We start from the raw sequence: 25,764 nt of genomic DNA on the forward strand, positions 1-25,764 counted from the left end.
GAGAGAAAAGGCCAGCCTGGCACTAACTAACAAGAGAGATTACAGCAGAGGGCACAGTGCCGGCAGGAACAGTGATCTTTAGCTTTGCTCATCAAAACAGCTAAAAGTTCAAGAACCCTGTCAACTCCGAGGGAAAAGGGGAATAGCAGAGCAATGGGAATGCACTCCTTCAGTGAAGATGTTTCCCACTTTTGCGACTTACCCAAAATTCACTTGGAGAGGACAATCATGAAGACCAGGGTATGTAATGAACAGGCCGTAATGAAGTCCATTGCTTTGTGTGCTAATTTGAATGTAAAAGCATGATGGACGATTACAAACTGGCATTTACACCCCATCACGGTTCCCGGTGTGTGGATAGAACAGCCAGTCTGAAAAGGGGACTTTAAATCCAGCTACCTCTGCTGTCATCTGCTACTGTTACATACTGTGTCACACACTGTAGGATGATGACAGAATCTATGGGGCTAGAACGAATCGCAAAGGTGGCAGTGCTCCTGCACCTGACTTTACACGGATACTTCTGAGTGTTTAAAATGAACATAGAAAATACCAAAGATCTTGTCTGAGGCTGTTTAGACTGCTATAACAAAATGTCCTATAGTTGTCAATGTATAAACAGTGGGCAGGCACATCTTTTAGACTCGAGGTATACAAAGAGCAAGCAGCCAGGAGACTGTATCCAGAAAGGTCCTGTTTTTCACAGACGCATCTTCTCCATGGCCTCAAGCACTGGGCACAAGTCTCATCCATGAGGCCTTATAACCTTGTGAAGCCCGTCCATGAATTGATTGATTGGCTGTTTCAGGTGGTGTTGGGAGTAGAAAATGCAACAGTCCCCCGTAACCAGGCTTTGCTTTCCATGATTTCAGTTACCTAGTAGCCACTTTAGATTGAACAAGTGAATGAAAACAAAGACAGATAATCCATGTTGTGAGTATGATAAGCTCTTGCCCTGTCTCAGGTGGGTCCTGGTGACACATGACTAAGCACTTTGACCAGCACTTCTGTCCCATGTACATACTTCCTTATGCATGCTTTATCTGTTTGTGTCAGATCATCAACCGTCAGTACACCTGGTGCTTGTGTTTCAGTAACCTGCACATACTAGTCTAATACTGTACCACGCTGTGACCATTAGAACACCTAAGAGTGTCAATAAGGGACTGTAGAGATCATCTTGATCTGTAGGCACATCTGAGGGAGCTGGGCTGTCTTGATTATGTCACTGGATGTAGGAAGACTCAGCCTGGATTTGGATCCTGAACTGCGTGAGGGTAGAGTGGGAGAGCTAAGCAGTAAAGATGTATGTATCCACTCTTCCTCTGCTCTGGCCTGTGGATGGGACCAGCTTGACCTCTCTAAAGGGACTGTAACCTTCCCTTAAACAAACCGCCACTGCCCTACGTTGTTTTATGTTGGTGTTTTTTGTTTTTGTTTTTTTAATCACAAAAATCTAAGCATATACCGGAGAAAAGACACCTCCCTCGACAAGTGGCACAGGAAAAACTAGCTTTCCACATGTTGAAGAGTAAAACTAATCCCTGTCTTTCACCCACACAACTCAAAATGGATCAAGGAACTTCATGGAAGACCTGAAACTCTGAAACCATAAGAGGAAAAGGGAAAACTTCTCAAGTACAGACACACGATGGCTGACATTGTCAGGTTGAAAGGTCTGGAATCACCTCGTAACAAGGCTCTGGCTATGCCCATAAGAGATTATCTAGATTACATGGAGAGACAGAGGGAAGATTCACCTTAACTATGAGTGGCTGAACTCCACAGGGTGGAGTTCTGCACTGACTGAAGGACAAATGGCTAAATGGTGACATTCAGCTCCCTTGCTTCCTGATGAGGGTTGCAATGGAACCAGTTTCTTTAGTTTCTTGCTGCCCTTAATTCCCTGACAACTGTTAGGCAAAATAAATCCTTCCTCTCTTAAACTGCCTTTGTCAGGATATTTTGTCAAATCAACTAAACAATAATATTATAATACATAAACAAGGAATTTTTCAAAAGGGTTCCCACATCTGAGGAAATAACAGTGAGAACTAAGGGAAGGTAGTCCGTGAAACAATGAAGGTTTTAACCAAGGTCACAAAACAAGGTGAACATACAGAATGAGAAACGGTGACAACCCAAATCAAGTCATGCCGTTAATAAGAACATAAATGAAACCACTAGACACTTTTTAAAACATACGTATAAGTGAACAATAAGAAAATGAGAAATGTTCAAATGTCCTTAGTCATCACAGAAATGCACATCAAAACTACAGCGCTCCATCAACCCCAAAGCAGACGCTGGGGAGGGCGTGAGGGAAGAAACTCTGGACACTGCTGGTAAGAGCATAAATAAGACAACCACTGCAGTCACCAGTAGGAAAGCTCCCCCCAAACTAGGAACAATTATTCTATGGTTCAGGAATCTTCTCCTGGAAGTATATCCAAAGGGGTTTAAGGCAGCATTCCTGAGGTACCCGCATATCTGTTTAGTATAGCATAAATATATAGCTAAACCATATGACCAGGTTAAACTATGAAATCAACAAATTTCACAAAAAAGAAAACGTGTTTATTAGACATATATATTCACTCACATACATGATACAAAAGTGTAAGGAAACACCTCTGAGGAAGAGCAAAGGAGGCCTACAGGGAAACAAATATGGCCAAAGGACATGATACAGTTGAGTAAAATGAATTTATGAAATTCACCATTGTTTACAATGAATATGGCCAAAAAAGGGTTGAAAAGCTGGAGAGATGGCCCGTAGTTAAGAGTGCACGTTATGCACACACCTATGGTCACTTGATCTTTGACAAAGGAACTAAAGTCATACAGTGGAGAAAAGATAGCATTTTCAACAAATGGTGCTGGGTCACCCGGAGTTCAGCATGTAGAAGAATGCAAACTGATCCACTTTTATCACCTTGTAAAAAGCTCAAGTCCAAGTGGATCAAAGACCTCCAGATAAAACCAGATACACTCAAACTAATAGAAGAAAAAGTGGGAAAGAGTCTCGATCACATGGGCACTGGGAAAAATTTCCTGAACAGAACACCAATGGCTTATGCTCTAAGATCAAGAATCGACAAATGGGACTTCATAAAATTGTAAAGCTTTTTTTAAAGGCAAAGGACATTGTCATTAGGACAAAACAGCAACCAACAGATTGGGGAAAAGATCTTTACCAATCCTACATCCCATAGAGGGTTAATATCCAATATATAAAAAGAACTCAAGAATTAGACTCCAGAAAATCAAATAAGCCTATTAAAAATGGGGTACAGAGCTAAACAAAGAATTCTCTACTGAGGAATATCAAATGACTGAGAAGTACATAAAGAAATGTTCAATATCCTTAGTCATCGGAAATACAAATCAAAATAACCCTGAGATTCCACCTCACACGTGTCAGAATGGCTAAGATCAAAAACTCAGGTGACAGCAGATGCTGACACACACACACACAGACACACACACACACACACACACACACACACACACACACGCACGCAAAGAAGTATTTTATTTTATTTTTCCTTAAAAAAGCTGAGCCTAGCAGTGGTGGTACTGCCCTTTAATCCTGGCCCTCTGGAAGCAGAGGCCAGGACGAGCAGGGCTCCACAGAGAAGCCCTGTCTCAGAACAGCTGATGCTCCTTATTGCTCCTGTGTGCTCTGGGCAGTGAGCAGGCAACCTGCCTGGGACTCTATGGAAAGGACACCCTGGGGAAAAAGAAGTAGTATAAAATAAGCAAAAAGAGTCCCAAGTTTCTGTAGTTTGAAACGTTCTGTTAACATAAAATACAGTGAAACTATTCGGTTTTCCAAAATTATTTTATAAATACTTAAATTACTGAAATATTCACTATACAGTACCTTTCATTATCACACTATCTACTTTGAAAATGTCTGACATTTAGCAAACACTACTCAGTAAATTGCTGTCCTCTGCGGTAAGTCACACAGAGTAAGCTGAACTGATGGTGGAACGTGTTTATGCTCTTCTGAAATTCATGCAAACATATTAGAGCACAGATCTATGATAAGGTAAACACAAGGTATTTTTCATACATGGAAAAACACCACACTGGCATTTACATCCATTCAAATGCTACTGGTCTTATAATAAACATAGAATGTATCAGAGGAAACCCTAGGGCACTGTGGGAAGTAAATCAGTGTGTGGGAGGGAGGAGAGCTCGGTTACTCAGCACAGGCCCAACAGAGCCGTCCTTTGTTTAAGCAGCCACTTTATCATTAGACACTTACTGAAAACAAAGAACAGGACAGCCACATCAAAACAGCACAGCCTGTGGATGGCGAAGCTGTGACCTCAGAGTCTGTGCCATTAAATGCAGAGGAAGTGGAACTTAGAAAAGAACAGTGTTAGAAAAATAAGAATCGGGAAGAGGAATACAAGTAAACACAAGTAGGTGGTGAAGCAAGGCGCAGTTACAACCAACTCATCAAACAAGGGCACGCGCGGGATAGAACTACCAGTGCCCGCTGTCGCTGTAGCGCCTCTGCTATCTACATGAGGAGGGGAGGACAGAGCTCTTGTTCGCTTCCCGGGGTGGCAGGGGCTAAGTACTGAGCATCAGATTAAGCAGAGAATTCCTTTCAAGAAAAACAAAAGGGCACTTAAAGGAGTTGGGACACAAAACTGGCTCTAATAATCGGTAAGGTAACAACAGACAGTAAAATATATAGACAGATGTGTGCATCTATATTTTAGGGCAGTGACTTTTTACATAGTGTCCCCAAACCACACAAAAGCAAGCAAGCGAACAGAACGCCATCCTAGACGGCTGAAATCTGGCAGGAGAATTAAGTTAAGGAGACATTTGTCTGTGTTGCCTGGGAGATAAGACTGCAGCTGGTGTACAGGGTTGCACAACCTCCAGGCCTTTCAACAGAGTGGCTGCAGGCACTGGCCAGGTCCACTGCTGCAACAGGAGCACCCCCAACACCTTTGAAAGGCAAAAGGCAAGGAAGACGTAATGCAGACAAGCCATCTGCAGCAGCTGCATGACGGTGCAGAGCCAGGGCCCCCTTTGCTGTCACAGCAACAGTCTCCTAGTCACCTCCCTGCTGTTACTCTCTCCTCTAAACACAGTTTATGCTCCACAAGGAAGGGAGAATCTTTGTAAAACATTAATGACATCGCTACAGCTGTTCCAAATGGTCTAGTGACTTTTCATCACACTTGGAATAAAGTATCGATTCCACGGAGGAGCTACAGAGTCTGACCCATAACCAGTCTGTGCACCCTCCTCCACGGCTGCACCCATGCTGCCTCCTTCCCTTCCTGAGAAAGGCCAGGCCTGGCCCTATTTGGTGCCCTCTGAATCCTGGGCTCCAGCCTAGGCTCCACTCTGTAGGAGGTCTTAGTTCTGCTCACCACCTCTCACCCGCTCTCAGCTCTTCTTCTGTAGCTGCTACATACTGATCCAGTCCCCTCTCCACCCATGGTCACCTACACATTTGCACAAGTGTGTTTTGAGTGTGTGTGTGTGTGTGTGTGTGTGTGTGTGTGTGTTTGCTTACTCTAACTTACAGCTGCCCAGCTCTTAAACCACCTCCTAAGGCAACAGCCTCTTTTCAGATACCAGCCAAGTTCCAACTTTCACTACTGAAAACACAGCTTTCTCTTCCTAGAACTGCTGTCCCAGCAATCGATAACATACAATTTCGTCTCATAGATCTCACCCTAATCTTTTCTTGGGGAACTTATTTTTCACCTGTTGATTTTTTTAAATGTCCTGAGAAAACCGATAACGGACTACTGTGTAAAGACCCACCTGTCTCAAAATATGAGTATGTGCTCCCAAACCTTCTGTGTTCTGAAATCATTTTAATAGAATACGAACACTCGAATTGAGCTCCTCCTTCCCATGCTCCTCTTACGCCCACTGTGTACTGAAGAACAGTCTCTATAAGCTTGACTCTAGTAAAGGAAAAGCAAGCTCGGACAGTGAGAATCCTTTCTGGAGAAGCTCTGGAACTCTTGGCTGCCTGTTCAGTCTGTGATTTGTTTGTCCAAAAAAGGTGACAAAATTAATTATTCCCCCACCTTGCCAGAGCTCTGGTCTTATGATCAGCAGCAGGCAGGTCCTTTCATGACTGTGCAGGGTTAAGGATGTGGCCACTGATCAACAAGTTGCCTGTGAGAAGCCTGCCCACTTGACCTTGGCCTCATTTGCTGATGCTCTGTGTAAACCTACTGGGTCCATCTAGACTGCAGCAAACCAAGGGGATACTGAAATGGAACGAGGCACAAGATTCGGGGACTTTTTTTTAACATATTAAGTTTAATGAATTAATTAACTATGTAAAACCAATGCCATAGAACTGCCTAAGTTAGTTTTGAAAATCTGGTCAGCTGTTGGTGATTCTGGGTTTGTAAAGTCTGCATTCTGCTCCTTTTGACACTGACGACAATGTATCTGAGACAGTACCTCACCCAAGGACAGATGAAAATATTGCATTGTTGCCTATGTTTGATAAATTTTAGACTCACGTTTGCCTCCCATGCGCAGCTTAAGGGAAAATTGCTGCTGCTAAATATAGCACACAACCAACCACTCCTGCAGCTCAACACACAACACTAAATTAGTCTGTCTTTAAGACAAGTAGACCAAATCGCTCTGAAAACTTTCATTTACATAGACACAAGCTACAAATCAGGAAAGACTTGCTATCCTTTCTGAGTTCCCAACTCAGTCTGCCCTCTGAGTACTTCCTGCTTATTAAGACTGAGACACAGGTAATGTCAGAACTCAGGACAACACAAAAAGTAAATGTTAGAATTATCTATTTCGATCACTCCAAACTACACTTGAAACAAGATTAACTAGGAAAGAGTAAGCTTGGGTTTTTTTCAAAATCAGTAAATATTCTTATGACAGAAATACGTAACTCTGAGGTTAACAAGTAGCACACACACACATTCACACACACACACACACACACACACATTCACACACACACACACACATTCACACACACACACACACATTCACACATTCACACATTCACACACACATTCACACACACATTCACACACACATTCACACACACACACATTCACACACATACACACATTCACACATCACACACACATTCACACACACATTCTCACACACATATTCACACAAACATTCATACAACACATTTCACACAAACATTCATACACACATTCACACACATTCAAATACATTCACACACATTCATACAACACATTCACACACATTCATTCACACACATTCACACAACACATTCACACACACATTCATACAACACATTCACACACACACACATTCACACATTCACATTCACACATACAACATTCACACACACACATTCACACAACACATTCACACACACATTCACTCACACACACTCATACACACTCACACACACACACATTCACACACACACATACACACACACACACACACTTACACACATTCATACACACACACATTCACACACACATTCACAACATATTCACACACATTCACACACACACACACACACACACACACACACACATTCACACACACACACACACATTCACACATTCACACAGTATATACGTGTGCATGCAAGCATACACATGCATACATACACACGCAGGATAAGTACATATGTGAGCATACAAACACCCACACACATAATTTAGACTTAAATGTACCAAAATATTATTCCCTTCTTAAGTTTTGGGAATCTATCATTAGGCGTGTCTTCCAGAAACAATCTTGAGAAGAGAACAATGGCAGTACATAGGGAGAAAAGCCACTCAAAGACATCAGTGGTTAAGTAGGACCAAATGGGGACACTCCACATCCAGGGCCTGTCTGGAGGTGGGATGAAACTGGCCTTCTTGCCAAGGTCACATATTCAAGCAGAAAGTGTAGAACAATACCGCCACATCAAAGTCGCTTCTGATTTACCAGACAGCTGTTCTTAGATAGATATCAACTAATTAAATTGCAACTATCGGGGAAAATTCCTTACAATCAATTGCTTCCCTGCTGTTTTTAATTGTTCAGCAACTAGGAGAAAAGGCTATGGTGACTGTACTTGCCGCACACAAGCCAGAGCTAATCGGCCTCTCTGACACTAAGAATGGCCAAAGATCACACGAGGGAGCACGGCCAGCGTGAATACCACAAAGGGAAATGATTTCCAGGTAGCCTGTAATTAGCGTCTCGTTCTACAGTGGAGAATGGTACTGAGGCAGTAGATTAGGAAGAATTTAAGAGGGATTAGTCATTCATGTGAAGAACTAATCCCTGAATTAAGTTACCTGAGCCAGGGGAAAGGGCTACATCATGCAAGCGATATACCCCTCTATCGGAGATCCCCTCCATTAAAGACGCCTCTCTTAAAAGATACTTCTCATTAGAGATCCCTGTATTGTAGATACACTACAGATGCCCTCTTTTACAGACCCCTCCATTACAGGTCCCCTCCATTACAGATCCCTCTATTGTAAATCCCCCTTCCTTAGAGATCCTCCTCAATTGCAGATCCCCTCTATTGCAGATCCCTCTATTATAGGTCCTCTTTAACAGTCCCCTACATTATAGATCTCCTCTTCTTCAATGACAAGGAAGAAACTTCTGAGTATAGCACACTTGTTTCGGGAAATTTCAAGTTACTTCTTCAAGGAGACGTTAAGTAAACAATACAATCATCTGCACACACTAGGACTACAATGAACAATGAAACTCTAATAGTGAGCTCATAAGGATTAAGTAGGAGGGGTAATTCTAAAGTATTCTTAGATACAATAGCACTTCATACAGAGTCAACATGATAAAAGATCTGCTGTATCAGAAAGCTTAGAAATTTCAAGGGAGACTTTTGACTTCCACTGTGACTAAAATTCTGATACAGTGAAAGGAAGTTGTACTAGCGACAATGCTTTTAAGCAATACTAATTAGAATAGTTAAGTTGAGCTTGACCCCAGAATATTTCAGTTATGGTAAAATTAAATAATTCTGAGAAGGAATAGCTTTTATATGAGCCCTTATAAAATTATTCAAACACAAAGCACAAGAATCCAAGATTAAATTTTATTAACCAAATGTAATGATATATTAGAAATGTGTGGATGGTGGGGAAAACATAAACATTAAACAAAGTAAAACTGGAAGGTGGTGGCACATGCCTTTCTTTAATCCCAGCACTTGGGAGGTAGAAGCACGGGGATTTCTGTGAGTTTGAGGCCAGCCTGGTCTACAGAGTGAGTTGCAGAACAGCCAAGGCTACACAGAGAAACCTTGTCTTGGAAAACAACAGTAAAATATACACTCCAAAAACGTTACCATCTAAATTAACAATGTTTCTGGATTTTATCTGAAACTGTGCGGTAGCTACTAAAATAGGTCTCTAAAGTCCTTGAAGGAGTAGGGTAAACACCCCTCTCCACTGAGTGTGGGTGGGCATGTGACTGCTTTGCTCAGGTGGTGCTGAGGACTTGCACGTCAGGGTGGAAACGATTAGCTGACATTAGCCTGGTTGGTCACAGGCTTTAGGGAGAGCCATCTCTGCGGCAGAACCCTGGGACAAGCAGGCACTTTGGTAGACAGCCACAGCTGAACTCCCTGACAACAGCTGCAAGCCCAGTGAGCATGACATCTGACTACACACAAGAAACTCCAAGAGTGAAGTAGCCATCTGAGCAGTTCCCAAATTCCTGACCTACCGTGTCATGGTCAAAATAAAATGGTCATCTTAAGCCCCTGGGTTCTGGAAGAATTCATTAAGCAGCAGGCACAGTTTCCAGAGCAAGGGCTGTAACCAGAGAAGAAACTCTTCAGTGATTGGCAGGCCAGTAGAAGACATACTCCAGCCATGGCAACAAGTCACATTCATATTTTAAATATATTGTACAATAGTATGTCAAAAGATTCAAATATTTACCTTTCCAACCTAAGCTTACCCCATTTCCCACCATGCCCTTTAATAAGTATTAACTGAACACTTATCTATCCTGGATGTCAATCCAAGGTGCTGGTTATGACAACAGCGAAAGTACTGAGGCGAGTCCCAGATATTCCAGAATCAGACAGCAGTCACCCTACAAGCATGTGGGAGGACATGCTGACAGAATAGAGAGGACTCTGAGAACACTGACAAGAAAGGGTCACATGGGTCTTGGCAGAGATCTGAAGGCTGAGGGGAGCTGACCACAGAGAGGACATTATGCCGTGAGAGAAGATGCTTGGTGACAGTAGGGGCTAAAACCATAGGTGGGCGCGTCCTCCCATCGATGTTAGGAACCAACACGTTTGTGGGAGGTGATGGAAGAAAAGTTCTGCAGGTTCTCAAGCAAGATGAGATAATAGTGAGTGTTTCACTTCACAGGACCGTTGTGGCTGCTAGGTTGATTTCAGTGTGACGACGTACCTGCGATTGTCAACTAATAAGAAACGAAAGGCCCGGTTGGTCACAGCCTGCAGTCCCTGGTCACTGGTACTGGTGCACTGAGACTGTAGCAGCATCGTGCCCCTTGACGGGAGTCCATAGCTCAGAAGGCCGCTGCCTCAAGGCTCCAGAAAGTAGAAAACGGAGAGAGGCCAGGATCACAATATCTCCTCCAAACCACGTCCACAATGTTTCCACTTCCTTATCCTAGTCCCTACTACTTAAAAATTGTATCAGTTCAGAAAACAGTCACAAGCAGAAGAGCAAGGCTTCCACATCTGGTCCCTTGGGAAGACCTTCGCTGTCTAAACTATAGAATTATCCAGCACAATTCTACGTACATTGACAACACCATTGTAAATGTGTTAAATATAATGAAATAAACTTTACATGCACTTATTTCCATGCCAATAACACACAGAAGAAAACCAGTGTGTGTACGTGTGTGAACCACATGTGTGCACGTTAGCTGCACCTAAGATGGGTTTGCTGCATGCTGTCACCTGGGCTCCCATGCTTGTCCAGCAAGATGCTACGGAAGTGCCCAAACAAAACAGAACTAATCTCTTTATCTGCATGCTCTTTTATCATCTAATGGAAACACTAAGCAGGAAAGGGGCAATTTAGATAGAGCGGAATAAGTCGAATCTTCCAGAAAGAGTCTTACATTACATTGTTTTATAGCCATAAAAGAATAGAATGCTACTCCATATGTTGGTGGTCAGAACCAATCACCACAGAATGATACCTAACTCAAGACTGGAAGAATGCAGAGAAACAGAAGGTACAGAGAAAAGAAAATGTAGGCTCTCCTTAGCCAGGCTCCATGCTACCAAAGGCAAAGACACACACATACACACACGTATACGCGCACACACACTCACACACACACAAGTCTAACACGGCTCTAGGCTTGGGTCTACTTGAGGCCAAAGCTTGGAAAGCACAGGAGTCATGTCACTTAGGGACATGGACACACAAAGCTCACACTCTACTAGAAAAGCAAGAGGCCACCAGTGGCCATCTGAGAAGGAGAAAGCCAAAAATGGCAATGCCTTTTAAAGAACCCTCTGACTTCGGTGTTGGGAAATAGATTGGAGATAAGATTAGAGTACGGGAATGGAGTCACCAGAGTCCAGGAGGGAGACACTGAGGAGACAGCTCCACAGTTAAGAGTGCTTGTTCCCATGCTCTTCCAGAGGACCCAAGGCTCACAACTGTAACTCCAGTTCCAGGGGATACAAACACTTCTCTGCCCCTTATACACACCTACATATATGTGACATACACTCACATGCATAAACACACACACACATAAACACACACATAAAGATAAAGATAAAATGTTAAAGATGATCGGGGTGGGGAGTGAAAGGCTGGCGCAGAGGAAATGGCAGCAGAAATGAAGAGATTTATAGAGCAACAGAAAACACCTTAGGGCATGGGGAGGAAAGATCCACACGCCGGGGAGACAGAAGAGCCCAGGCATACACTGAACTGGTATGAGGGATGCAAGCAGGGACTCCTGAGGCAGAAAACAGGCTCTGGGAAGGCGGAGATCAGAACAGGAATCCGTGTTGAAAATGTAAGATGAACTGTCTACAGGTACGTGTGGGCGGGGCATTCCGCTAGAAGTGGGCAAACGATAGAGCCTTATCAAGACAGGAAGAGCAACAGGTTGGGATAATATTTTGAGGCAAAAGCACATGGAGGACCCCTGAGCAAACGCTGTGGGACGGCTTGAGGGCCATCCGGACACCATCACTAAAAGATGGTAAAGAGCAGGTTTAAATAAAGAGTGATGACTCAAAGGAAGAAAACGAGAGCACAGTCAGCAGAAGTGAGCAGCAGGTCAAGTCCCTGTTTCCTAAAGCGAGTTCCCATTGGTTGGTCACTCAGAGCCCAGGCGCCTTCTCTACTAAGTCCGGTGGGAAGCTCCCACTTTCTTAAACTGTGTAACTATGTTTCTGTTCTGTCTTCAGTTGGGAGAGTTTGATTCTGTGTGGTATCAACATTTCCTCCCTGGAATACTCCCTTCCTCATCTAATCTGCTTTTTACTTCACTCCATGCCTACAGTGTGACCTCAACACAGACATTAAATCCTTCCAAAGGGATGCACCCACCTCACAACTCCTCACTCCACACATCCCTCATCCCTCTCAGAGAAAATAGAAATCATTTACAATATAATGCCCCCAGTTTTGCCCAGGCCTTTGGTCAACATCGCCTTTTTGATTAGTTAACAAATTTAAAAGCTAATAAAAGGGCTGTTGGCTCCAGAGCCAAATAGATCTGCACTTAAATCCCACGTCAACATTTGCTAACTCAGTGACTTTGAGTAGTTATTGACTAATCGTCAGTGTTCTCATAGAATGTCCTATTGTATTTATTCTCAACCTGGGGGGCTCAAACTACCCTTTCACGGGGGTCGCATATCGGATATCTTGCATATCAGATATTGACATTATGATTCACAACAGTAGCAAGATTACAGTTAGGAAGGATCAATAAAATAACTTTATAGTTGGGGGTCATCACAACATGAGGAACTGTATTAAAGGGTCACAGCATCAGGAAGGCTGAGAACTACTGTCCTACTAACTACGCCTTGAATCTGAAGGCCAACAACTGACAATGAGAAATGAAAGATCCGTTCACGGTTGACAACCATACAACCATCTCCTTGTTGGGAAAGATGACGGTCACTTTCAGTTATTGGCCTGCTGGCACTCAGATGCTTGAGACAGAAGATTACTCCTTCTTCCGTGTGTGTGTGTGTGTGTGTGTGTGTGTGTGTGTGTGTACACATGGGGGGTGTGCACACATGGACTTGCCGGTATATACTAGTGTGGAAACTAGAAGTCCAGATCAAGTACTTTCCACCTTGATTTTTTTTTGTTTTTTGTTTGTTTTACAGGATCTCTCAATAAACCAGGAACCCATCTAGCTCTGCCTTCCTGGCACTGCAGTTATAGACGAGTGCCACAGTTCCCAGCTTTTATGTGGGTTCTTGGGCTCCAAGCTCAGGAACCCACGCTTGTCCAGCAAGCACTTCAGCCCTGGCCCATGTCACCAGCCCGCCCTCCCTTTTCAAGGCATCTTTACCCACCTCTGTTTTTGACAAACTGGCTTCTCCCTCCCAAATTCTGGTTCTTTCCCGGGACCCGCACTCCATATCTGTGCAAATCAACAGGACCAGAGTCAATGCTCAGTTTCCTTCTCTATCTGTTATCACTCTCAAGGTGACCTCTGGGCTCTAGACATGAAATATTACCTAAGTGTTACCAATGGCCCAATACGTATGTACTGCTGGGACCTCTCCTCTGGTGCCTGTATCAGTCCTTCATGACCGTCTCAACAGCACTTACACTCAGCCTTCCCAACTGCTCCTTTTTCCAAGCCTGGTCCTCCTACTGAGTTTCCTCATCTTTCTAAATGTTCTGACTCAGATCTTGAATCACCCTCAATTGGTTTACTCTCATGTCACATGCCATCAGTAAACCCAGTAAATTGTCAGCTATATCAGTAAAATATATTCAAAATTCAAACAGTTCAAACCATACATCTCTCTCCCTTTAGTCTAAACTCTACTTTCCTGCTTGGAACAATACCATCATCAAACTGATCTTTTTACTTCTACTTCATCTTTTCAACACTTTCTCCACAGTGACTCAAAGGAACACACTTATGGCTACACTTCTGTTCAGTGCTTTCCTGTAGTTTCCATCGTATGCAGATGAAAGGCAAGCCTGCATATGGCCTTAAATGTCTGCTTTCTGTCATCCTACCACACTCACCAGTCCTGCCACGTATCAAGAACATGGCCTCCTTGCCATTCCTGGCACGCCTCTGAAATGCTATAGCCATTTTCTGTTGTGCATATGGCCTGTTCAACTGCTGGCTTACAAACGCCTTAACTAGAACGGGACTTTGTAAGAGAAACCACTTGTAACGATGTCCCCCAAATGATGAATTCAGCAACAATCCCCTCTTTGGTATTTACCACCTTTTCCTTGTTTCTTTCTTCTCCACAGTCCTCCTAACCTCTAATACAGTAAATAATTTCCATGTTCTCTTCTTCATAGCCTGGCATATAAACCCCACTAAACCAGAGATTTCGCTATCTTCTTTCCTCTCATCTGGAGAGAAGACAACCCTGTCTATAATCCAGAGGGTACTAACATGAAATGATGAACTGCAGATAGGAATGATTAGAGATTAGCTTTGAATGGACGGTTGTTATCAATAATTATGAACGTGTACACAGCTTCAAAGCACAATTATACCAACAGAGAAGACGTAAAGGGGTTGGTTGGAAGTTACAGAGAATGGGAGATATTGAACATCATATTCCTATAGACAGTGAGTTGTCACTTTAGGATGGAACCTAATTTGAGAAGTTTCATTTTAGTTTAGTATGTAAAAATCCTTGTAACAAAATATGTGTAAAGAAAAAAGAAAAACACTTTGTTTTAACTTCAGGGTTTAAGAGTGAAGCTTCCTGGCCAATCATGTGATGAGCATATTACAGCCCTGGGTTCGATCAACAGCACAAAAGAAAGTCCTTTCTTTAAACATCAGGCAAACTGTCATTAAAGAACCAAAGCGAAATTAGCTAAAATCATGTTATCTCTTAAGTTAGTGGTGTAAATATTTTAAATAAAGAGGGTGCTTACAAATATTCTATTTCTAACAAATGCAATGTATTCTGAAACATACATGTTTGTGTGTATATACATATATATGCATATATATAAATATACATATACACATGAACAAGTATATACGGATTTATTATTTTCTATGAACACAGTTACAGAAATGATACATTAATTAATTAAAGGTTAGTAGGTTCCTATAATGTTCTTAAAGAAAACTACCAGAGAATGAGAAAAGGAGGAACAGGTACCTAATTACTTTAAAAAGAGCTTTTAACTGGAAACAAAAATACAAGGTTGTAAGACGGTTTCTTGAGACCATTTAACATGTCTACAGAGTAATACAAAACTAGAACGCTAGTTAGCAAATAGGGTAACTATAAGAAACGATGCCAGCTGACTTTCTTAACAAAATGCTGAGGACTCAATCTCTACAGAATATTGTTTGTCCAGCATAGCTCGTCTGGACTATGGAGTGTTTCAGGGCTAAACAATGAGTCCCACCCACTCCAGAAGGAGAATAAAAGTCACATCTAGGCAGGTGGCAGGAGCACACGCCTTTAATCCCAGTACTTGGAGGGGCAGAGGGAGGCAGGTCTCTCGGAGTCTGAGGCCAGCCTGCTCTACAGACTGAGTTCCAGGACAGTCAAGGCTATCCTGACAAACCTGAGAATCCCCGTCTCAGAATAAATAAATAAATAATGAAAATCACATGGGTGTCAGCTGATACAGAATGTCAGTAGTACTCGTAGCATTCCCTGAGATCTTTAACAGGGGAGCACGGTGTAGGACTGCTCGACAGAGCCTCTCTTCCAGCCAGCTGTAAAGAAGGGAAGCAGCCAAAGGGCAGGAGGAGCAGGGTTTGCTGGCCCCAGAGCTCAGTTCTGGATGGAAGACTGCCCTGCAGAAATTAAGTGCCAGATAAAAACAGGCTTCAAAATGAAAAAGAAAAACAGAAACAATTGGCAAGGCAAAATGGTGCAGAAAGAGAAGAGGAAAATAAAGGTACGAGTTAGAAAGGTGCGCAGACAAATGTTACCACATCCCCCAATATGCTGGAACACACACACACACACACACACACACACACACACACACACACACACACACACACGTGAGAGGGGCGGGGCATACAGAGGCCTTAATTCTCATTTTGGAAATCTGTAAAGTGACTCCAGAATAGACTTCATGCTCATATTACTCTCCACACTTTCAGGATCACCAAAACATTTGGCCTGGTAGGATCTGTAACTTTACCTATGTGAAGACAGTGGTACTCAAACTCCACGTTCGATAAGATAGAATCGTTTATCTGCTTTAAGGAAGAGAATTTAAGCTAAACTTCTTTACCTATAAAGACTGGGCGGCTTGGATTCACTAATGAGAGATTTTTCCTTTGAGGCCTGGGTCACTTTTCTCAGATGACTACAGTAGCAGTCATGGCAGGGCATTACCATGTAGCAGCTGTTTTCCACACACTGTGGAGAAGCAATGTGTGTCTTGCTGCTATTAATACCCAGTGGACAGGTGTATGCATTCCAAGTCATACAAACCTTCCAGTATCCTGCTCTTCTCAGCAGTGTGCTAATGGCCACAGCAGCTGCACCCTGGGCCAGCCTGCTGGTAAGCTCAAGGTAATAAATGTTAATATTTCATGTTTACAAGATATTGTTCTGTCTAAATCAAAATCATGAAGGAAAGATATTTGTGGATGGCTTCTGCAAAGCCAAGACGGCAAGAGATCATCTTTCTTCCTAAAAGAATGTGGCAAAGGCCAAAGGAGCTGAGAAGATTGAAACCTGGCAGAACCTGGAAAACGGGGAGACATTGCTGGCATCCTGGGGACTGTGTTGGCCGTGTGTGACACTGGGAGATGCACTTCTAAAACTGTCTGTACAAAACAGACATAATCCTAAGCAACAGGAACCAAGGTGAGGTCCGCTCTCTGTCTTGGTGCAGCACGACATCTAAACCAGCCAGTGCAGTGACTGATGCTCTAGCCTACGGTTTAATCAAAAGGTTCAAGGAACGTAACGCACTGTAAAGTCCTCCCTCTCATAGCACTGAGACACTGTAGTCCTCTCATAGCACTGCCACTGTCTAAGAGCTGAGGCCTGTTCTGAAATGCTGCTGATACCAATTCATCACCCTTGGCCACAGCTTCTGTCCCTGAAAGAGTCTTTGCTGCTCCAAATCTGAAAGCATTTCTGGGTCCCAAATCCCTGTCTCCTTTCAAAGAACACAGCAGTGTTCCTCAGAAGAGTCCACTTAACCAGGCATGAGTCCAACTTGCAATTAATATGCATTTTTAATGTTTGTATAAAATGTTTAATACTCATTTGCTTCATGCTCTTAAGTGTTGTTAAATAGTGCACTGAGCACGCGGCACAAACTCAAAGACGGAAGTGTCGCTAATAGGTCTTTAAATACATCCTTCCCCCCCACGTCTTAAGAAGCCTTAAAGTCAAGGCTTGCCACATTTGCTTAAGACACAAATCTTATCAGATGAGAAAAAGAAAACATGCAACGTCTCCTCCGCCCATTTTCCCTATGTTTTTGCTGTTGTTTTGTTTTGGGCATTGTGAATCAAACATAAAGTCACCCACCAGCTAAGTAAGCACTCCCCCACTGAGCTATATATAATTCTAACCTCCTGCCACTCCCTGCCTCCAACACACACACACACACACACACACACACACACACACACACACCTTCTTTAAAATCTAGAGACAAGATCTCACTACATTGCTCAGGGAAGCTTTGAACTCACAAAGTTGCCCAGGCAAGCCTTGAATTTGTGATCTCTCTGCCTCAATCTCCCAAGCAGCTGGGATTACAGATCTGTACCATCAAGCCTGGCTGCAACCACACATTAAGACACAGTTTCACTCAGACACTGGTGGGTTCTGCCCAGATCACTGTCTACAGTTAAATTTCACTAATGAGAACATTCGGGCATAGATGACTGTAACACACAGACACTTGAATATAAAGATGATGAAATCTTAAAATGCAGGATCATATCAGAAATATTACAACCATGATCTTGTATTTCACCCAATGGAAAAAGACTTAAGTTTGTATAAACTAAAAGTTTGCTTAAACTCTTTTAGATCTAATAGTAAATGTAGCCTATTTCATTTATCTGCCTTAAGCATTTGTCTTTTAAATACAAAAACGTTCAGAGCAAAATTTCAGCACCTAAGTTTTCTGAGGTGACCTTAGGGCTTTACAACTTCATTAACTATTGAACAAATATTTCAATAGAAATAACAAAACCGTATAGAAACTCCTGTCTTCACAGAAGCTATCTACTTAGGTACAAGATAGATTAGTGCTGTAGAGAAAAGCTAAAACCCAGAAAGAGACACAGTCTTGAGGATCTGAGTTCAAATGTCCAGCGTCCACATAAAATATGAACATGCATGCAACCCCAACATGAGGAGCAGAGCCAGGCAGGCTCCAGGAATGCCTCCAGACAGCCTATGTGAAACACCACACTTCAGGTTCAGTAAGAGACTCTCAAAGGGAGGACAGAGGTAGAGCAGGACATCCAATATCCTCCTCTGGTCTCTGTGCAAGTGCACCACTGTGCAACAGCCACGCACATACGCGTGCACATGCACGCCTACGAAGACACTCGGTGAAGACCACAAAGATGGTGTGTGAGTACAGAACCGCAGGTGCCATAGTAGACGGAACAAGCCAAGGGACAGGGAGGCAGACACCTAGAAACAGAGAATATTGAAGCACCCTGAAGTGGAAGCATGCCTGCCATTCTGGGCTTAATTTGTGCTGTGACTGCTTGAAATATTGTCTATTTCTTGCTGCTAAGATTCCTGCCAGTTGCTTTGGGAGGTCAGGAACACCTGATGTCATAGGTGGCAGACACAGTTCAGAAAGTGCTGTCACTTCAAAGGAGTCTGTTGTCTGTATGGTTGAGTGTGGACTTCACACTCAACCTGTTCCTTCTACCCCTTCTCACTGCAACTCAAAACACCAACTTCCTAAAACCAACTGATGCTGAAAAAATGTAAAGAAAATTGCTTCGGAGAACAGGGCCTATTGTAAAATAATCAAACTGTTAGGCAGGGTATCGACGCACCAGAAATACCGACCTTGAACACAAGGTTGTAAGGAGCACTTAACAGTTAAAGCCTGGAGTTGGGCATAGTAGGACAAAGTTAATTCCAGAGCTCAGGAAGTAGAGGCAGTAGCTCATTGGTTCAAGACCCATCTGGGGGTACTTAGCCAGTTAAAAGGCCACACTGGGCCACACAGTAACCTCCTACCTATGAATGAGTGAATGAATGAGTGAACGACTAAATAAACAAATAAAAGCTAAGTACTCCTTGGTATTGGTGTTTACATTTCATTAGATGCTACTCTGTGCTACATATTTGAGTGCATTTGTTCTCACCATGACTTCTCTGGAGCAAGGTCCATTTCTTGGGAATGTCTGGATCCCACCACAAGGCTGTGTATACAGACAGCAGCCTTATCCGTACAAGGATGATGTCATAGAAACAACCGCAAACAAACAGCAGACATTCCTGTCTTAAGTCCCCACTAGTGGATACATTCTAGAACAGACACCATACTCTCTCAGGGCATGTGGGTAATCTCAGCCACTTGGGCCAGGCTCTTGTGAGTGTAACATTCCATTCTGTGTAAGTTTGCCTTTGCACTTCCAGTTGGGCACACTACACCCTTTCAGACCAGACCCCATCAATGGAGCTGCCCACAAAAATACACAGGAACCACTGTTTAGACCCCTGTTCAAACTGCCTTCAGCCGATACAGGCAAACACTATCATTTGAAACTATCCGATTTGGACTATAAATCGGCGTCCAGACAGTCTGTCGGGACAAACAGGCAGGCCGGGAACCATTTCAGTGCAGGAAAGATTGGAAGACGCATTTTAAAAATATCTGAGCAGGGGCCTGGAGGATGAGGTAAAGCAGCGTCACAGAGAAGCTGGCACCTGAACAGACGAGGTTTTGAAAGATGAATGGGCCTAGGACAATCAGACACGGGATCAAAGGGCATTGGGGATTGTGCAAATCGGTGGCAGAAACACCACTGACTGGAAACCATGAAGGAGGGCTGCAGTGTTTCTCAAGCTTTCCAAGAAAAAACCAAGCCCTTTACAGGAGGGTGGAGGGAAGTTCGGTGGCTGCCTATTTGGTTAAACCTCTGGTCTCTCTGCTTTGTTTGCCTCTTTCTGTTTTGTTTCTCTTTTAAAGAACTAAAAGTACTGTGACGGCTTAAAATTTCTGTGGAGAAAAGTATTATACCTTCAGTGTAGAAGAGTAGGCAAGAGCTTTTCGTGGTATTATTATTATTATTATTATTATTATTATTATTATTATTATTTTACATTTCTCTGGCTATACAAAGGCAAGGAATTTAAAATGCAGGTTATCACAGCCCTAACACACTAAGTCCAAACCTTCTCTTCACCAGCTCCACAAATATTTATTTTATGCTCACTGTCTGTTAGTTTCTGGGATGCCAGGCCTGTGAGGCAGTCTTTCTCCTCTCCTCGGAACAAGCTCTTGCATGCAATCCACAGACAAAATAATCAGAGGGCAATCCACCTCATTCCTCCCGTAGCTGCCAAGCAAAACCTGAATCTCAGAGCAGAGTTAACCAGCCAATAAACCAGTGTGGGTAAAACGCACCCAATAACAACTAGGACGCTAGCAATTGCTGAAGGCCCCGGGTAAGGGGACTTGGTCACCTCTTCCTTGCTAGGAAGCTTAATGCTTTGCCACGGTGATCAGGGCTGAGGGTGGACAGAGAGTAGTGGGGAGTTACCTGAGAGCTCAGGTAGATTTTGAGGCACTCCTCGCACACCGCCTTCTTGCAGCAGGGCAGGGGCTTGATGGGCTTGTCTTCCAGGCACACCCGGCACATCAGCACCATGAGGGGCGCATAGGGGTCCCCTACCCCGCCCAGGCCAGAGTAGGGTGGAGCTCCTAATAGGCCAGGCACGGAGAAGGGCTCCGGAGCCAGGTAGAACTCCAGCTCGATGCTGCCGCCGTCGGGGGATAGGGGGTCAGCCGGGAGCGACAGCGGGGAGCTTGGGAAGGAGGCAGGCGGACTGGCGGGAATCGGCCCCGGCGGTGCTTGAGGTGGGGACTCCGGAGGCGACGGGGACTCGGCGGAGGGGGCCTCGGGCAGGTCGCTCTCCACGCAGTACACAGAGCAGAAGACTTGCGGCTTGGCGGGGGGCGGGTGTCGCTGGGCCAGCACGTCCAGGAGCAGCCCGTCGCGGGGCTGCTGGCCGGGGGACGCCTCTGGCCCCGTTCTCTCCTCCTCGCGCTCCAGCTGTAGTTCCAGACTCTGGGGGTCCAGGGGCCCGGTGAGTGGCAGTCGCGCGGGCTGCCCCGCAGGGGCCCGGTTGCTCGCAGGCTCCGGAGCGCTCGCGTCCACGCAGCCCGGGTCTCTGCCGCCGCCGCCGCCGTTCGGTCGTGAGGAGGAGGAGGAGGCGGCGGCGCGCGGCCCGGTAGCCCCGGCGCGGTCCCCTCGCGGCCTGGGGGACTCGGACTGGCCCACCGAGCCTCCGCCAGGGGCCCGCGCCTCCCGCGGCCCGCCGCTGCCGCTCACCGTGCTCTGCTCTCGCCCATCGCCGCCCGCGGCCCGCGCCGCCGCCGCCCATCCAGCCGCCGGGACCCCCAGCCGGCGCCGGGCAGCGCGGGCAAGCGGCTCGGCTCCACTCGCGGCGGCGCTTCTGCTTCCGGGTCCCTCCTCCGGGGCCGGGACGCCCCAAGCGCCCTCCGGGGAGCCCGTGCTCCCGGGCCGCAGCGCGCGGGCAGCCGGCTCCTCCTCCTCCACCTCCTCGTTGTCGTCGTCCCTCCAGCGCGGCCAGGCACCGCCTCAGGGACGCCGAGGGCCTCAGGCTGCAGGGCCCGCCCGCGTGCAGGTCAGGGCAGTGCCGCGGTCCCCCTGGAGCCCCTGGTGGGGCGGAGGGAGTTCCCGGGAGGGGGAGGAGACCGTCAGTCCCGCCCATCCCCTGTCCCCGCGGCTGGGCGCGCAGCCGGCGATCCCGAGGGTCGCGGGACCAGTGGCGTCACCGAGAGGTGGCCGAGCCCGCTGGCGACGGCCGGGGCCCCCGGGGGAGAGGCGGGGGCCGGGGCCCTCCCCCCCCCCACGCACCACCTGGGGCTCTGCTCCCTCCCCCTTACCCCACCCCTTTGGCACACACCTCCCACACCCACACACATACATACGTGCACACACAGACACACACAGACACACACAGACACACACACACACACACACACACACACACACACACACACACACACACACACACACACCCCACGGGTGCCCGCGCACACACTTGCACGCACACCGAAATGAGGGTGATCTAAGCTGAGCTGCACTCTAACCCCTAAGAGTTCACCACGCTGTGCTCTGCTTTAAGTAGAACTTCCTACAAAAACTGCTGCAACCTAGGCTCTGGACAGAGAACACACTGGGATGTCACGCTGAAGAAGTAGAGGCGATGGTGTGCATTCTGCCCAGTTCCCTGTTTTCTGCCTGGTGAGACAGGAAGGATCTTTGAAAACCACAAATAACCCAAAAAGCACTTGTCGCCTACTCCTCCAACTAGAATACTTACAAGCACTAACTAACTAATCTGAGATTTACCGCTTTTCCTCGGCTCAGTTGTTCTCTCGGGAATTGTTTTTGTGGGCTTTTTGTTTTATGTTTTGTTTTCTTTCTTAACCCCTTTAAGTGGGTAGCCTGGCTTAATTAATCAGCTGCATCATCATTAGGGATCTGGGAGACTTTCATTAACATAAGCATATCCATACCCAAAAACTGTTTCCAAGACAACAATTATATCTCAGCCAGAACTTAATTATGTGTTGATCTATCTTTATTTTACAGGAAGTATTAGTCACCCAAACACTGGTGTGTTTTAGTTTTCTAAAGCCAATGAAAACATTTTTGGGAAACCAACCTTTTTTATTTTTTAAAACTTGGTAGGGAATTCAATTTACACATTCATGTCGAAGGAAAAAGCTGTTAAGTGTGTAGTTTTTTTTTTCTTTTTTTGCATTGAAGTTGTTATTGATTTGTTCCAAAATATTTTCCGAGGCAAACACAGATGCTACTGGGGGACTAAGAATTCAGTATTGCCCAAGTGGGTTTCCGTCAGGAGCGGTTGAAGCTCAGGTACACGTGAGAGTGGTAAAATGCCTCCAGATGCCCTATCACTCATTTGTCTGACCCGAGAATGAAGAATAATTATTTGGACGATTAAATGGGGCTCAAGCAGCCTGGAGAGATAGCTCATTCAGTCAAACATGGGGACCTGAAGTCAATCCTCAGTACCCACTGCGAAAGCACAAACCCACTGCCAAGCCCAGACAGGTACCTGGGTGTGGAACTCCACACTGGCCATCTTCCTGTGCAAGGACTGCCTGCCTTTTCCGTACCAGGACTTCCTCCTGCTACATGCTACTGGCATTTCTGAACATAGGAGCATGTTATTCCCATCGTCCTCTAGGGAAATCCTCACTTGCCTGAATCCTGGGCCTGGTACCCCTAGCATTTGGTCTAGCACAACAACAAAAGAGGAATCGTAATGTAATACCACAATGGTGGTTCTTTGCTCAGTTTCTCCCAGACTCATGAAACACCAATAATAATTGTGCTGATGGAACTTCTTTTTCTTTCTTTCTTTAAAAAAAAAATGGTTGAAAATATAGTTACTAGCTGGGCGGTGGTGGTGCACACCTTTACTCCCAGCACTTGGGAAGCAGAGGCAAGGTGGATCTCTCAGTTGAAGGGTGCTTTTGTTCTATAGAGTGAGAGTTCTAGGACAACCAGGGCTACAATAGAAAAACTCAGTCAAAAAAACAAAACAAAACAAAAAAACAAAAACAAGAAAACCCCACAACAATAGCAAAACAGGAAAATATACTTACTATTTATATAGCAAATATTTCATGGACATACTATGAGGTTAATATTGTCCCTGTTCAAGCCATCAGCAGACAAGCTGAATATGGCAGTTTCGACAACAAAGGTATTTTTAATGCACTGCCTGTACCACTTTCAACTCTCAGCATGTCCTAACCTGAACTGAACAACTCTGATAATCCTCCACCTTTAATATCTGAGCTCAAATTCAGAATTCATTCTCAATCCAGAACCTTAGGATTACTGCTCCCAAAGACTTTGTATTACTAATCATTTCTATTACCACCTTTTTTTTTAATCCTGCCCTTTGCATATGGCTTGCTTGGGTCTTCCTTGAAAAATTTTAGCCAGATATTAGACTAATTAAAAACCTAAAATTAGCTAATTAGAAAGATATGATGTGATAACTTAGACACTGAATAACTTTAGTTGTGCATATAAAAACTAGAATAAAATTCTTCTGAACTGTTGTGGAGAAAATGCATAATATTTAAATTTCATGAAACAATTATATGTAAAGTATTCAATTTCAGGGGTAGGCAGATCTCTGCGAGTTCAAAGCCAGCCTGGACTACAGAGCAAGTTCCAGGGAAGCTAGGTCTCTCATACAGAGAAACCTTGTCTTGAAAAGCAACAACAACAACAACAACAACAAAGAAAAAAAGAAAAAGAAAAAGAAAAAGAAAAAACCCTGCTCTGGGGGCTGAGGAAATGGCTAAGCAATTAAAGAGTGCTGAATGTTCTTTCAGTGGGTTCAATTCCCAGCACCGACATAGCACCTTACAACTGACTGTAGCTATTAGTTCCAGAGACTCAAACATACATGCAGGCAAAATACCAATACACATGAAATAAGATAAATTTATATCAAGGCCCATACCTAAACATAGTAAAAGCAATATACAGCAAACCAATAGCCAACATCAAACTAAATGGAGAGAATCTTGAAGCCATCCCACTAAAATCAGGGATTAGACAAGGTTGCCCACTCTCTCCTTTCCTATTCAATATAGTACTCGAAGTCTTTGCCAGAGTAATCAGACAACAAAACAATGTCTAAGGGACACAAATTGGAAAGAAGTCAAAATACCACTATTTGCAGCTGATATGATAGTAAACTAAAGTGATCCCAAAAATTCCATCAGAGAACTCCTAAACCTGATAAACAACTTCAGCAAAGTGGCTAGGTATAAAATTAACTCAAGCAAATCACAAAGGATAAACTGGCTGAGGAAGAAATTAGGGAAATGATACCCTTCACAATAGTCACAAATGATATGAAATACCATAGTGTGACTAACCAAGCAAGTGATAGATCTGTATGACAAGAACTTCAAGTCTCTGAAGAAAGAAATTGAGGAAGATCTCAGAAGATGGAAAGATCTCCCATGCTCATGGATTGGCAGGATAAATATAGTAAAAATGGCCATCTTGCCAAAAGCAATTTACAGATTCAGTGTACTCTCCATCAAAATTACAACTCACCTCTTAGAAAGAGCAATATGCAAATTCATTTGGAATAACAAAAAACCCAGGAGAGTGAAAAGTATCTTCAAAAGTAAAAGAAGTTCTGGGGGGATCACCATCCCTGACCTCAACCTGTGTTACAGATCAATAGTGATAAAAAGAGTATGGTATTGGTATAGAGACAGGCAGGTAAATCAATGGAATAGAATTGAAGACCCAGAAATGAACCCACACACTTATGGTGAT

The 25,764-nt window shown here is 44.4% G+C and overlaps 1 protein-coding gene across 1 annotated transcript in view; it reads right to left on the reverse strand.

Moving 5' to 3' along the window:
• Positions 1–25,764, reverse strand: part of Rnf217 (ring finger protein 217) — a 97,668-nt gene that overhangs the window by 66,494 nt on the left and 5,410 nt on the right. Inside the window, exon 2 of the mRNA XM_032895264.1 lies at positions 20,932–21,992. Coding sequence (XP_032751155.1) covers positions 20,932–21,992 — 1,061 coding nt within the window. The remainder of the gene's footprint in view (positions 1–20,931; positions 21,993–25,764) is intronic.

Source organism: Rattus rattus, chromosome 2, assembly GCF_011064425.1.
Source record: "Rattus rattus isolate New Zealand chromosome 2, Rrattus_CSIRO_v1, whole genome shotgun sequence".
Lineage (NCBI taxonomy): Eukaryota > Metazoa > Chordata > Mammalia > Rodentia > Muridae > Rattus > Rattus rattus.